Source organism: Zophobas morio, unplaced genomic scaffold (assembly GCF_036711695.1).
Source record: "Zophobas morio isolate AGI-343-1 ecotype UQ-CSIRO unplaced genomic scaffold, CSIRO_AGI_Zmor_V1 ptg000018l, whole genome shotgun sequence".
Lineage (NCBI taxonomy): Eukaryota > Metazoa > Arthropoda > Insecta > Coleoptera > Tenebrionidae > Zophobas > Zophobas morio.
The window spans coordinates 1776330-1792808 of record NW_026972123.1 but is presented as its reverse complement, the minus strand read 5'-3'; the positions used below and the strand labels follow the sequence as shown (position 1 = coordinate 1792808).

The window sequence follows — 16479 nt, the reverse complement described above, 5'->3', positions numbered from 1 at the left end:
AAAGGAAACGAAAGTAATTAGAACTTTTACAATCGTGGCATCATTCTTAGCTTTACTATGGGCCACTATAGTTGTATATTCGTCGTTCGCCATTCTTCCACAAACAAATTTGGTTTTCCACACATGTGACTACCTTCTCTCTGTTTTAAAACTAACATCTCACGTGATAATTTTTGCTTTCATGGCTCACTCATTGCAGGTAATTTATACAAGTCACCATGTGAAGTTTCAAATGTATTTGTTCAACAAGCATATTGAGGAAATTTGTACAATGATGGATCCAGAAGAAAACGAAGAATATTTAGTGTATGATGAAAGATATCAAAGAGAAGTTAGACGTAGACTCAATTTCCTGGTCAAGAGACATTGTGAATTTAAAAGGTAGCTGCAAAATTTTGTTCATTTGGAAAAATATTGTTTCAACTATTTCCAGATGGCGAACTAATACTCTCCGAATTATGGACAAGCTAATACTACCATTTAGTGCATGCGCTGCTGTTCTTTTGTTTATGGGTATTTATTCTTTCCTGGTATGTTTATATTTTTTTAGTTATTGAGTCACAGTCTTCCTACTTCTAGTATATAGCAGAGTCAGCGACCATCGTCATATGCTCTGATTTACTCTTTAATATCGTCGCTGGTTCCTGCATTGTTGCCACAATTATGGCAGGCGAAGCTTTACAAGACGAAGTAAATTAATTTACAAATGCTTGTATTTTTTTTGACTGTTTTTTTTTTCTCAGTCTGAAAATACTTTCACAACACTTATGCTAACAAAATGGTACAATTTTAATTGCGAAAATCGGAAAATTTTTCTTCTGATGTTGTGCAATAGTGTGAAACCTATAACTATTAACTTTTCAGGAGAAATTGCCATCAACTATCGTCTAGGAATGGCTGTAGGTATATGTGCAGACGAAGTTCGAAATATTATATTTTCTATTTGTAGATTTGCAAAACGGTATATTCGGCAATTTCAGTTTTCTTGTAGAAATAAATGTGTCTTTTTTGTTGAATCGTGTATGATAGTCTATTGTAACTTGAATTTTATTTTTTTTTATGATAAAGTAAAGCAAAAAATGATAAGAGTGGTAACAAACTGTTCTGGTTTTATTTATAGTTCATGTTATTAGAGGATTATTTAAGAAATTACTTTTCTGATTATAGTTATAATTACTTTGTGCTTTTTGTGGCGAGGTTATGATATTTGTATTCTTAACTCTAAATAAATTACGTCCTTTACTTCACTAATATCACTGTTCTTTCGAAGTTTATTAATCAATACTACGATGACCTTAACTCACACAAAATAATCACCTAATTATACTTAACTTTCAAAAGCCACGTTACCTGAAACGAAATGGTTGTCCAACATCAAAGTGAAATGAAAGATAAAAATAACCACATGCACCACAATTAATAATTTTGTTCTGAATTTTTGGAGATAGTCCTTTAACACCAGCTTATCTTGTAGAATATAAGATTTCTCAGAAAGGACTCAAGTCTATATTGAAGTGTTTCTTGTGCATTATTCCACTAATTTTACTCCTCCAAATCTGCATTTTCGTCTCAACACCAAACTTACCGTAAAATTTTTGTAAATGTTACCGACTACGCCACTTTCACGACCTAGATGCTCGTTATGAATGAAAATACACAATATTTATTGTATTTTATTAATTGCGATGATTACAAGACACTAAGATATCTGAAGAAACTATTCTAGTTCGAATACAATATAATAACGTTAAACTCCTGACAAATCAAAGTAAAACATTTTGACTGACGAATTGAATGAGTGCTTGAATCCATTCTTCAACTCGTTCTTCACCCTTATACACTTTTGCTATTCTTTGACAAAGATAAGCAAAGAGATTCAACTACCACGAACCAGAACCAAAAAGTAAGTTCCATACGTCATACGTACGGTTTCCATGCCGACGGTGTAAACAAAACGTCTAAATCAGCCATGATTGGGTCTCCAGACAGTCCTAATGAAACCATCATTTTGAGGTAGAGATGACAGTGTTGTTGGCTGTAGCATCTTGCTAACAACCCTCTGAGAATTTTTTTCAGTTTTTTAAATTTACCTCTCCCGTCAACGCCATTAATTTATCTCTTTAGTAAACTTTCAATGATTTTTATCTGAAAAACGAGTAGACTTGTGCGATATAGTCCCACTTAAAAAAAAACATTTGGTAAACAGGAAGAGAACACGTTGTTTGAATAGTGAAAGTTGGGAGTTCAATATATTGTAAGTATATAACAATATTTTATAGTTTTCTTTTTATTGTGATGAGTTTGTCAAGTACCATTATCCTTAACATATAAAGACTATTAATCAATAATTCTGACCTGTACTTAATACATACATAATTACGTTCTTATGTTCTATGACTTCTCAAAGGCCACGTTAGTTGATTAATAATTACCTTGTGATAAATAAACGAGAAATAATTCCAATGTCTACTCCAAATACATTTATTATTGTACATCCGTTGTAATTTAAGTATAAGAAAATACAATTCTTCTCGGAAATTTCGTCTTGGCAGATTACCGTCAACTTGAAAGTTTGAATTGATCATAGACAAGACGAAGTAAAATTAATACTGCTTGTAGATACTTATTTATTTATGCTAAGAAAATTGTATAATTTTAATTGTGAATCACTGCATGCTCAGCGAAATATTGTCTTCATTCGTTTCTTATTTAATCTTCTTTCTATTCCAATATCATCTTGCTGCTTGTTCGTATAAGTTCCTCAACTTGCATTCTTCTTCTTAAGAACTTCCACAGCTTTCATCCCTTCGTTGCGGATCACGGTAGAAGCAGTATTTGTTTCAGAAGCGAAGGAAGTTCTCTGGAAATAAACTTGGATCAATTTTCTCCTGTCCCCACAGTGCTTCTGGTAAATTAACTCATTTTCCCTATCTATTATTCATTAATCGTTTCGATTTTCCTTAATTCGCTATTTAAGTTTTTTCCAACATTTATTCCTTCCAGCAATGTTTTGTTTCTAGTCTTGTAGTCGTCGTCGAAGCAAATTGATCATTCTCTCTAATTAATGCTAATTAATCCTCGAAAGAATGTTTTTTGAAAATTTGTTTTCATGTTGTGATGGCACTGCAGTTCTCATTTGAAAATTCTGAAATCAAATTTATAATTGTTCAAAATCGGTATGGATTTCCAACACCAAAATGAAATGAAAGGTGAATTAAACATAACCAATGAACATTAATAAACTTATTAATTACTAATTGTTTATTATTATTTTTAGATGATCCTCTGAAACTAGTACATATGGTAGGATATAAGCTGTTCCAGAACAAACTCGTTAAGTTATTACTAAAACTTTTACTTTGCACCATTACCCTGGTGTTGTTCATCCAGATTTGTTTTTTCTTGTCGTCACCAAATCTCAGTGAATTAACAAAATATGGACTAATCTTTTCGCAAATGGCTTATGTAACATAATTCGAATACACTTTTTACAATTCTACACGTTTTTCTAGGCCGCGTTTGCCATCTCCGTACATTTATACACAAATAACTGTATTGACGACATCATGAACTCTTTTCCACTTTGGGATATCGACACAGCTGGCGAAACAATTAAAATTAAAATCAAGAAGGAAATGCAGATACTTACAATTTTTGTAGTCTCTAATACGTTAGCAGGCTTATTATGGATAAGTCTAATTATATTCACTTATTCTGCGTTCGCTATTCTTCCACCTAGAAATTTTCTTCTATGTGCATGTGACTGCCTATTCTTTATTGTAAAATTAACATCTCACGTGATCGTTTTGGCCATGATAGCTCACCCATTTCAAATACTTTATATAACTCAACACGCAAAGTTTCAAATGTATTTGTTCAACAAGTATGTTGAGGAAGTTTGTTGTGTGCATGAAAAAGAAAATATAGAAGAAAATTTACTGGACGATGAAATATATCAAGAAGAAGTTAGAATTAGACTCAAGCTTCTAGTAAGAAGACACTGCGATTTTAAGAGGCACGAGTAAATTTCAGTAATTTCACAAAATATCTTTTGTTTTATTTCTAGATGGAGAATTCGCACTCTAGAAATTGTTAATAGCCTCATAATACCATTCAGTGTGGCCGTTGGTTTTATTTTATTTATGGGCATGTATTCTTTTTTGGTATATATCGTTCCTTCGTTGTCTTTATTTATTCACCTATATTTCTTTGTAGACAACGACAGAGTCAACGGCGATTGGTACATGGAGCAACGCACTTTTTGGTTTCCTCGCTGTGTCCGGTTTTGTTACTATGATTATTTGCGGCGAAACTTTACAAGACGAAGTAAATTTACAACTGCTTGTATATTTTCTAACTGTTTTTTTTTTCAGTCTGATGACACATTCACAACATTGAGGATGACAAAATGGTATAATTTCAACTGCGCAAATCGAAAAACCTTTCTCTTGATGTTGTGCAACAGTATGGAACCCATAAATCTCAACTTTTCTAAAGAAATAGCGATAAATTATCGTCTAGGAGTGGCTGTAGGAAACTTTCAGAAAATTTTCGAAATCTCAGATTTACTGCTCTGTTTGTAGATTTTCAAAGCGGTATACTCGACCATCTCAGTTTTCTATTATTTAACAACCAAAACAAAGTGAAGTCAACGAAGAAATTATTATATTTATTAAGAATTCACGTAGGATTTAAGCGAAGCTTCAAAATTTTGCAAAATTTTCTTTTCATTCTTCTTTTATGGAGGCGTACAGATGTTATTATTTTTATGTGGATTCTATTTTGAGTTTCTCACTTAGAATTGTAATTTTAATCTATTATGTAAGCAGCTTTAAATATATCTGTGATGAATGTACAGTCTATCTCAAAATTGAGCAACAAAATGGCGCAATTAATTCCTAAGTTGTCGTTCTAAATAATCTCGGTAACAAAGTATCTACTTCTGCTACACTTGGGTTTTGTCGATTCACCATTAAACTAAATTTTAACAAAGTATTAATAAGCCCACTTAAAAAAAAAGATTTGTAAAAACAACTAAAATACGTAGTTTAAGTAGTGGAAGATGAGACTTCAATATATACGTATCTGGAGGAAATCATGTCGACAAAAATATTTCCCATTTATGTACAATTAATACATAATATATAACTATCCGCCTTATCTATTCTTTCAGAATTGTGAACATTATTACTAATCAATAATAAATAAATCTAACTGCTAGATACATAACCCATAAATCATCATTCATTAGGCACTTATTAACGTACTTACTTTTTAAAAACCACGCCAGTCGAAGCAAAATGAATCTCCAACACCAAACTAAACTAAAAACTATATTTGAAAAATAAAAATCGAAAAATTGAAAAATCGAGAAATTGGAACATCTGACCTAATCGAAAAGTTAAAATAAAGTTATAGGTATATATAATCTGAAAATAAAGGTAAAGAAGCATGCTATGTGTATGTTTTAAGCGACTGTTTACATTAAAAACAATTGTGATGACGCCATCAACATTTCTACAAGGACACTTACATTACAGCAACTTGAATAGGTGCAGTGTAAGTACATAATACCAACAATAAATACTCACGATTCCTGATTTAATCAATCAAATAAATTGACTCGTTCATTAACTTACCTGAGTCACCCTGTATAAACAATTCTGAAAAATATTTTGGAACTTATTTGCATTAAATTATTCCATTTACAATCGTTATTAAAACTGAACACCCACCCGTTTCCTCATCAGTCTACGTTCTATTAGTTCCCATTTCCACTCTACAAAAGAACATATAATTAACCCCGCCCACCCACCCGCCTCTATTTCAATGATTCGTTTTATCAAGTTAGAATGAAAGGAGGATCCTATACTGAACAGAATTCGTTAGAATGGGAACTGGGAGGGTGAGTAGGATTAGTACCTGCCAATATAAGACCGATTTTGATGAATGATTTACCCTCTAAGAAAATAGAGGGCGGGTCAGACAGAATCTGCAAAGAAAAAACTGAACACTATTAAGAATGTTCACTGGAATGGAGAAGGGATGGGTGGGCGGGGCTACTGATTGCTCATAAGACTAGACAAAACCTAAACTTATCCCTCAACTCCTTTCCCTATTTTACTGACTTACTTTATTCAGCGTAAAATGGGAAACGAATTCTATTTTGGCAATCGGAAGGAAAAAATGAAGTCACAGTTTTTAATAAGAAAAAGATAGTGTAGGTGGAGTATGTGATCCACAACAGTCGCTCATTTCATCTGCAATAATACTGTTTTTCCTTGACTTAGCACAATTATAGTGAAAGAGATAAGAACGACAATTAGCCGTCTTTATTATTACTACTTTAACTCAACTTTTACGTTCGCTCATTCGTAATCTTCGAAAATATTATATTACCATAATTATCACGATAAGAAATACTTTCATTCCAAGTTACGAAAATTGTAAATCAATACTGATAACCCTTCCTTAACTAATAAATATGTAGGTAATGGTTTTTTTCTCCAAACGCCACGCCAGTTGACGAGAAATGTATTTCCAACACCAAAATGAAATGAAAGGTAAAATTAAACATATCCAATAAACTTTATTAATGGTTGTTTATTATTATTTTAGATGATCCCCTGAAACTAGTATATATAGTAGGATATAAGCTGTTCCAGAACAAACACGTTAAGTTATTATTAAAATTTTTATGTTGCATTATTCTCCTGATTTTACTCATCCAGATCTGCTTTTTCTTGTCGTCGCCAAACCTTAGTAAATTAACAAAATATGGGCTAATCTTTTCGCAAATGGCTTATGTAAAATAATTCGTGTCCACGTTTTACAATTCTACACGTTTTTTCTAGGCCGCGTTTGCCATTTTTGTGCATTTATACACAAGTAATTGGATTGACGACATCATGAGTTGTTTTCGACTTTGGGACATCGACATAGTTGGCGATCAAATCAAAACCAAAATTACAAAGGAAATACGGATACTTAAAATTTTCGTAATCTCTAATACTTTAGCAGCCTTATTATGGATAAGTCTAGTAACATTCGTTTATTCTTCGCTTGCTATTCTTCCACCTAGAAATTTTCTTCTATGCGCATGCAACTTCTTGTTCTTTGTTGTAAAATTAACATCTCACGTGATCGTTTTGGCCATGATAACTCACCCATTTCAAATACTTTATATAACTCAACACGCAAAGTTTCAAATATATTTGTTCAACAAGTATGTTGGGGAAGTTTGTTGTGTGTACGAAGCAGAAAATGTAGAAGAAAATTTAGTGGACGATGAAATATACCAACAAGAAGTTAGACTTAAACTGAAGCTTCAAGTAAGAAGACACTGCGATTTCAAGAGGTACGAGTAAATTTCAGAAATTTCACAAAATCTTTTTTGTCTTATTTCCAGATGGAGAATTCGCACTCTAGAAATTGTTCACAGCCTCATAATACCATTTAGTGTGGCCGTTGGTTTTATTTTATTTATGGCCATGTTATCTTTCTTGGTATATCGTGCCTTCTCTGTCTTTACCTATTTATCTATATTTCTTTGTAGACTACGACAGAGTCAACGACAATTAATACATGCTGCAACGCACTTTTTGGTTTCCTCGCTGGGTCCGGTTTTGTTACTATGATTATTTGCGGCGAAACTTTACAAGACGAAGTAAATTTACAACAGCTTGTACATTTTCTAACTGTTTTTTTTTTCAGTCTGATAACATATTCACAACACTGGTGATGACAAAATGGTATAATTTCAACTGCGCAAATCGAAAAACCTTTCTCTTGATGTTGTGCAACAGTATGGAACCCATAAATCTCAACTTTTCAAAAGAAATAGCCATAAACTATCGTCTAGGAGTGGCTGTAAGGAAATTTTCAGAAAATGTTTGAAACTTAGATTTACTACTTTTTGTTTGTAGATTTTCAAAGCGGTATACTCGACCATCTCAGTTTTCTATTAACAAACAAAACAAAATAAAAGAGACGAAGAAACTATTAACAAAGTTTTCTTTTCATTAACCTTAAATATACCTGTGGTGAATGGACAATCTACCCAAATCAATACATGTGTCTCAAAAATTGAACAGCAAGGTGGCTTGAGGAGACAAAATCAATCAAATTTCGTTTTCTCTTCTTTTGGTTTTCACTTTATAGAGGTTATACATTTTTAAAGAAGCGGAATTTGTCGGACTATACGTCAAAGTCGAGCGAACTTCTGTCCAAATAACCGTCGAGCAATTTTTATGACTTGTAATCGTGGAAAATACATACCTCCAAAAACTTTCCGTTTCTTCCAAAATTATCGTCCTCAAAATTACCAACATTTTTAACCAATATTTCTAACTCATACATATATAATCACGTACTTATGTGATATGCGTACTTTTCAAAAGTCACGTCAGTCGAGGCGAAATGAATTTCCGTCGTCAAAAGAAAATGAAAAGTGAAACTAATTGTTGTAACCACCGCTTTAATAATTTGTTAAATTTTAATACTTTTAGATGATCCTCTAAAACTGGTATACGTTATAGGATATAAGATCTTTCAGAACAAATTCCTCAAATTCGCATTTAAATTTTTGCTTTTCACCATCCCTCCCATTTTATTGATTCAAATCTACTTTTTCGTTTGGTCATCCAATGTTTTTAAACTAAGTAAACATGAACCAAGCTTTGCACAAATGTCTTATGTAACGATGTCCATGTCGAGTTTTCATAGTAGTACACGTCTTTTCTAGACCGTATTTGTTTCGTTCGTCCATTTATACAAAAATAAGTTGATTGACGACGTCATGAGTATTTTGCCACTTTGGGAAATCGACACAGCTGGTGAGAAAATCAAAAACAGAATACAAAAGGAAACGAAAGTAATTAGAACTTTTACAATCGTGGCATCATTCTTAGCTTTACTATGGGCCACTATAGTTGTATACTCGTCGTTCGCCATTCTTCCACCCAGAAATTTGGTTTTACACACATGTGACTACCTTCTCTCTGTTTTAAAACTAACATCTCACGTGATAATTTTTGCTTTCATGGCTCACCCATTGCAGGTAATTTATACAAGTCACCATGTGAAGTTTCAAATGTATTTGTTCAACAAGCACATTGAGGAAATTTGTACAATGATGGATCCAGAAGAAAACGAAGAAGAATATTTAGTGTATGATGAAAGATATCAAAGAGAAGTTAGACGTAGACTCAATTTCCTGGTCAAGAGACATTGTGAATTTAAAAGGTAGCTGCAAAATTTTGTTCATTTGGAAAAATATTGTTTCAACTTATTTCCAGATGGCGAACTCATACTCTCCGAATTATGGACAAGCTAATATTGCCATTTAGTGCAGGCGCTGCTGTTCTTTTGTTTATGGGTATTTATTCTTTCCTTGTATGTTTATATTTTTTAGTTATTGAGTCACAGTCTTTCTACTTCTAGTATATAGGAGAGTCAGCGACCATCGTCATATGCTCTGATTTACTCTTTAATATCGTCGCTGGTTCCTGCATTGTTACCACAATTATGGCAGGCGAAGCTTTACAAGACGAAGTAAATTCATGTACAAATGCTTGTATTTTTTCTATCTGTTTTTTTTTTCAGTCTGAAAATACTTTCACCACACTTATGCTAACAAAATGGTACAATTTTAATTGCGAAAATCGGAAAATTTTTCTTCTGATGTTGTGCAATAGTGTGAAACCTATAAGTATTAACTTTTCAGGAGAAATTGCCATCAACTATCGTCTAGGAATGGCTGTAGGTATATGTGCAGACGAAGTTCGGAATATTATATTTTCTATTTGTAGATTTGCAAAACGGTATATTCGGCAATTTCAGTTTTCTTGTAGGAATAAATGTGACTTTTTTGTTGAATCGTGTATGATAGTCTATTGTAACTTGAATTTTATTTTTTTTATGATAAAGTAAATCAAAAAATAATAAGAGTGAGAACAAACTGTTTTGGTTTTATTTATAGTTCGTGTTATTAGAGGATTATTTAAGAAATTACTTTTCTGATTATAGTTATACTTACTTTGTGCTTTTTGTGGCGAGGTTATGATATTTGTATTCTTAACTCTAAATAAATTACGTCCTTTACTTCACTAATATCACTGTTCTTCGAAGTTTATTAATCAATACTACGATGACCTTAACTCACACAAAATAATCACCTAATTATACTTAACTTCCAAAAGCCACGTTACCTGAAACGAAATGGTTGTCCGACATCAAAGTGAATTCAAAGATCAAAATAACCACGTGCACCACAATTAATAATTTTGTTCTGAATTTTTGGAGACAGTCCTTTAACACCAGCTTATCTTGTAGGATATAAGATTTCTCAGAAAGGACGCAAGTCCATATTAAGGTGTTTCTTGTGCATTATTCCACTAATTTTACTCCTCCAAATCTGCATTTTCGTCTCAACACCAAACTTACCGTAAAATTTTTGTAAATGTTACCGACTACGACCCAGAATGATGCTCGTTATGAATGAAAATACACAATATTTATTGTATTTTATTAATTGCGATGATTACAAGACACTAAGATATCTGAAGAAACTATTCTAGTTCGAATACAATATAATAACGTTAAGCTCCTGACAAAAATCAAAATAAAACATTTTGACTGACGAATTGAATGAGTGCTTGAATCCAATCTTCAACTCGTTCTTCACCCTTATACACTTTTGTTATTCTTTGACAAAGATAAGCAAAGAGATTCAACTACCACGAACCAGAACCAAAAAGTAAGTTCCATACGTCATACGTACGGTTTCCATGCCAACGGTGTAAACAAAACGTCTAAATCAGCCATGATTTGGTCTCCATCTCCGGCTTTTATCAGCAAAGACACAACATCTTCAGATGTAAGTTTTGATACATTTTATACAAGTGGGGCGAGATAAAAAAAATAGTTTTGATAATCATGACACAAATTTCCGGATAATTTGCTAGTCTAGGTATGAATTTCGGTAAGGTTTTATCATTTTCTTAAGTATGTACAGTCCTAATGAAACCATCATTTTGAGGTAGAGATGAGAGTGTTGTTGACTTTAGCATATTATCAACAACCCTCTGAGAATTTTTTTCAGTTTTTTAAATTTACCTCTTCCGTCAACGACATTAATTTATCTCTTTAGTAAATTTTCAAGGATTTTTATCTGAAAAACGAGTACACTTGTGCGATATAGTCCCGCATAAAAAAAAACATTTGGTAAACAGGACGAGAACACGTTGTTTGAATAGTGAAAGTTGGGGGTTCAATATATTGTTAAGTATACATATACATAGTTTGTCAAGTACCATTATCCTTAGTTTAATATTAATTAATTAGCCTATTAATCAATAATTCTGACCTGTACTTAATACAGAAATAATTACGTTCTTATGTCCTACGACTTCCCAAAGGCCACGTTAGTTGAAGCGGAATGAATTTCCAACATCAAAAGAAAATGAAAGGTAAAATTAAATATATTCAAGAAGCGTGAATAACTTATGTTGTTAATTATGAATATTTTTAGACGATCCTCTAAAACTTGTGTACATAATAGGATATCAGATTTTTCGGAACAAACACGTTCAGTTAGTGTTAAAATTTTTATTTTGCATTATTTCTCTAATTTTACTCGTCCAGACTTGTTTCTTCGCGTCGTCTCCAGATGTTTTAAAATTAACCAAATATGGCCTAAACTTTTTCCAGATGGCTTATGTAACATAATTCAAGGGCAGTTTTTAGAATTCTACACGTTTTCTTCTAGGCGGCGTTTGTAATTTTCGTGCACTTAAACAATCGTAAGTGGATTGACGACATCATGAGCTCGTTTCCACTTTGGGATATCGACACAGCTGGCGAACAAATCGAAAACAAAATTAAAAACGAATCGAAAATAATTAAAATCTATATAATCTCGAACACTATAATGTGTCAATTGTGGGTCAGTTTAATGGTGTACTCCTCGTCGGCTATGCTGCCACACAGAAATTATGGCCTGAATGTATGCTACTACACGTACTCATTAATAGCTTACGTGGTAGGTTTAGCTCTGATAGCTCATCCGTATCAAATAGTTTATATAACTCAACATGTGAAATTTCAATTGTATTTGTTCAACAAGTACGTCGAGGAAGTTTGTTGTACGGATGAAGAAAAAAATTTAGTGGATGATCAAAAATACCAAGAGGAAGTTAGACTCAGACTTACGCAACTCATTAAAAGACATTGTGAATTTAAGAGGTACGAGTTAAGTTTTGTCTTCAACAGTGAGATTTAAAAAAATTCTTTCATGTTGTTCCCAGATGGAGAACTATGTGTCTTCAAATAATACACAGCCTTATAATACCATTTTGTGTAGGGGCTGGGGTTATTTTATTTATGGACATGTATTCTTTTTTGGTATGTATTTTTACTTATGAAATATAATTAACCGTTTTTCTGCTAGGCTAGGGATCAGTTCCCGACCATAGTAATATGGTGCAACACACTTTTTACCTTCCAGGCGATATCCGCGTTTATTGGTATAATACGTGGAGGCCAAGCTTTACAAGACGAAGTAAATTTATATCTGCTTGTATTTTTTCTAATTGTTATTTTTCCAGTCTGATAATACGTTCACCACACTTATGCTAACAAAATGGTACAATTTTAATTGCGAAAATAGAAAATATTTTCTAATGATGTTGTGCAACAGTTTAACACCTATAAACCTTAACTTTTCAGCAGAAATTGCCATAAACTACCGTCTGGGAATGGCTGTAAGTGTATTTTCAGAAAAGGTCGAATCGCTGATGTCCTTACTGATTTCTCGGTTTGTAGATTGCCAAACTGGTATACTCGGGAGTTTCAGTTTTCTATTAAGAATAATTGTTACAACTTGTGTTTGTCAATGATATTCTCATGACATGTATCATATCAAGCATTATGTTACGTTTGAATAAATCATTATTTCAGTCTACTAGTGTTTTTAAATTTCTTCCAAAACTGTATTGAAATTTCCAACATTCAAAGTTTGATACCATTTTCGTCTACCCGACAGCATTTAAGATAGTATAGATGAAACCGTCTATTTGTCTACGTAGTCTCCTAAAATAATTACCCTGTGATAAATAAACGAGAAATAATTCCAATGTCTACTCCAAATACATTTATTATTGTACTTCCGTTGTAATTTAAGTATAAGAAAATACAATTCTTCTCGCAAATTTTGTCTTGGCAGATTATCGTCAACTTGAAAGTTTGAGTTGATCAAAGACAAGACGAAGTAAAATTATTACTGCTTGTAGATACTTATTTATTTATGCTAAGAAAATGGTATAATTTTAATTGTGAATCACTGCATGCTCAGCGAAATATTGTCTTCATTCGTTTCCTATATAATCTTCTTTCTATTCTTTTATCATCTTACTGCTTCTTCGTATAAGTTCCTGAATTTGTGTTCTTCTCCTTAAGAACTTCCACAGCTTTCACCCCTTCGCTTACGGATCACGGTAGAAGCAGTATTTGTTTCAGAAGCGAAGGAAGTTCTCTCGAAATAAACTTGGATCAATTTTTCTCCTGTCCCCACAATGCTTCTGGTAAATTAACTCATTTTCCCTATCTATTATTCATTAATCGTTTCGATTTTCCTTAATTCGCTATTTAAGTTTTTTTCAACATTTATTCCTTCCAGCAATGTTTTGTTTCTAGTCTTGTAGTCGTCGTCGAAGCAAATTGATCATTCTCTCTAATTAATGCTAATTAGTCCTCGAAAGAATGTTTTTTGAAAATTTGTTTTCATGTTGTGATAGCACTGCAGTTCTCATTTGAAAATTCTGAAATCAAATTTATATTGTTCAAAATCGGTATGGATTTCCAACACCACAATGAAATGAAAAGTGAATTAAACATAACCAATGAACATTAATAAATTTATTAATTACTAATTGTTTATTATTATTTTTAGATGATCCTCTGAAACTAGTACATATGGTAGGATATAAGCTGTTCCAGAACAAACTCGTTAAGTTATTACTAAAACTTTTACTTTGCACCATTACCCTGATGTTGTTCATCCAGATTTGTTTTTTCTTGTCGTCACCAAATCTCAGTGAATTAACAAAATATGGACTAATCTTTTCGCAAATGGCTTATGTAACATAATTCGAATACACTTTTTACAATTCTACACGTTTTTCTAGGCCGCGTTTGCCATCTCTGTACATTTATACACAAATAACTGTATTGACGACATCATGAATTCTTTTCCACTTTGGGATATCGACACAGCTGGCGAAAAAATTAAAATTAAAATTAAGAAGGAAATGCAGATACTTACAATTTTTGTAGTCTCTAATACGTTAGCAGGCTTATTATGGATAAGTCTAGTTACATTCGTTTATTCTTCGTTCGCTATTCTTCCACCTAGAAATTTTCTTCTATGTGCATGCAACTACTTGTTCTTTATTGTAAAATTAACATCTCACGTGATCGTTTTGGCCATGATAACTCACCCATTTCAAATACTTTATATAACTCAACACGCAAAGTTTCAAATGTATTTGTTCAACAAGTATGTTGAGGAAGTTTGTTGTGTGCATGAAAAAGAAAATCTAGAAGAAAATTTACTGGACGATGAAATATACCAAGAAGAAGTTAGACTTAGACTGATGTTTCTAGTAAGAAGACACTGCGATTTCAAGAGGCACGAGTAAATTTCAGAAATTTCACAAAATATCTTTTGTCCTATTTCCAGATGGAGAATTCGCACTCTAGAAATTGTTCACAGCCTCATAATACCATTTAGTGTGGCCGTTGGTTTTATTTTATTTAAGGCCATGTTTTCTTTCTTGGTATATCGTGCCTTCTCTGTCTTTATCTATTTATCTATATTTCTTTGTAGACTACGACAGAGTCGACGACAATTAATACATGCTGCAACGCACTTTTTGGTTTCCTCGCTGGGTCCGGTTTTGTTGCTATGATTATTTGCGGCGAAACTTTACAAGACGAAGTAAATTTACAACAGCTTGTATATTTTCTAAATGTTTTTTTTTTTCAGTCTGATAACACATTCACAACTCTCGTGATGACAAAATGGTATAATTTCAACTGCGCAAATCGAAAAACCTTTCTCTTGATGTTGTGCAACAGTATGGAACCCATAAATCTCAACTTTTCAAAAGAAATAGCCATAAACTATCGTCTAGGAGTGGCTGTAAGGAAATTTTCAGAAAATGTTCGAAACTCAGATTTACTGCTTTTTGTTTGTAGATTTTCAAAGCGGTATACTCGACCATCTCAGTTTTCTATTAACCAAAACACAATGAAATCGACGAAGAAATTATTATATTTATTAACAATTCACGTAGGATTTAAGTGAATCTTCAAGATTTTGCAAAATTTTATTTTCATTCTTCTTCTACGGAGGAGCACAGATGTTATTATTTTTATGTGAATTCTATTTTGGGTTTCTCACTAAGAATTGTAGTTTTAGTCTATTATATAATCAGCTTTAAATATATCTGTGATGAATGTACAGTCTATCTCAAAAATTGAGCAACAAAATGGCGCAATTAATTCCCAAGGTGTCGTTCTATATCTTCTTTTACGCAGTATTTCTTTTTTTCCAGTCTACTTTTGTATCTTTGAATTAACTTTTCATCCCATATTCTTTTTTCTATTTCTTTTCTTTCGTTTCTTCTCTCATGTTTTCCTTACTCTTACTCTTTTCCTTTGATTTTTATTTCTCCCACTTTGAAACTCTCTATTTTTTACACACCTCTTCGTAGACAATCCCATAATCTATAATTGATTCTTCCCTAGCCCCTACGTACGTTCATTCTCCTTCATCTCCTTCATTGTTTCCATTCAAAATTTCCTATCCCATTTCTTCTATTATCTTCCACAATATTTTCTCTTCTTTGTTATTTACTTTGTCTTTTGATACTTTTTTATCTATTATTCTTATCCACTTATCGCCCAGTCTTGCGTTAAAATCCCCTCCTAGAAATATTTTTCCTTTCCTTTTTCTTTTGTTTCCTTTCCTATGTTTATCTTGCTTTCCTCCATTTTCTTGCTATCCTCCTTTGTCGCCCCTTGACACTCCCACACACATTCTTGTGGTGGTGTCCCTTCAAATTTCTCCCAGTTTTCTCTTTGTACCCATGTCTCTACTAGCCCCACCACATGAAATTTTCCCACGTAGTCTCAGCTTCCCTTTTTCCGATTTCCCTATCCGCGTTCTTCATTCCTTTCCCTTTTCCTTTGGCTTGTTTCCTTCCATTTTTCCTCCTTTTGTTTCTTTTCTTTTGGCTCTTCACTAAAAATTTTCTACCTTCTTGAGTCTGCCCTCTTCTTCATTCCATTCAAAATTTCTGCCATCTACAGTGAACTTTTCGTATCCCATTCTAACCATTTTTCCTTTATTTCTTCCTTTTGTCGCTTCCTCTTTTATTTTGATTTGAATTTATCTCGGCTTTCGTCAGATCCTCATTT

The 16479-nt window shown here is 32.7% G+C and overlaps 1 protein-coding gene across 1 annotated transcript; it reads left to right on the top strand.

The window, feature by feature from the left end:
* Nucleotides 1-39: 39 nt before the first annotated feature.
* On the top strand, nt 40-8071 carry LOC135130753 (uncharacterized). Its single transcript, XM_064058173.1, has 12 exons — nt 40-381; nt 434-530; nt 580-690; nt 744-899; nt 3513-4021; nt 4067-4163; nt 4216-4326; nt 7227-7357; nt 7409-7505; nt 7556-7666; nt 7714-7869; nt 7926-8071. Exons 1-12 carry the CDS (start codon nt 182-184, stop codon nt 7965-7967), a joined length of 1818 nt encoding a protein of 605 aa, XP_063914243.1. The 5' UTR covers nt 40-181; the 3' UTR covers nt 7968-8071.
* The last annotated feature ends 8408 nt before the right edge of the window (nt 8072-16479 follow it).

Bases quoted from the DNA above. Each gene is read 5' to 3' on its own strand.
- LOC135130753 (XM_064058173.1), top strand. From the start codon at position 182: ATGGCTCACTCATTGCAGGTAATTTATACAAGTCACCATGTGAAGTTT. The intron at 531-579 runs GTATGTTTATAT...TCCTACTTCTAG, and splicing joins TGGGTATTTATTCTTTCCTG to TATATAGCAGAGTCAGCGAC. The intron at 7,870-7,925 runs GTAAGGAAATTT...TTTTGTTTGTAG, and splicing joins ACTATCGTCTAGGAGTGGCT to ATTTTCAAAGCGGTATACTC.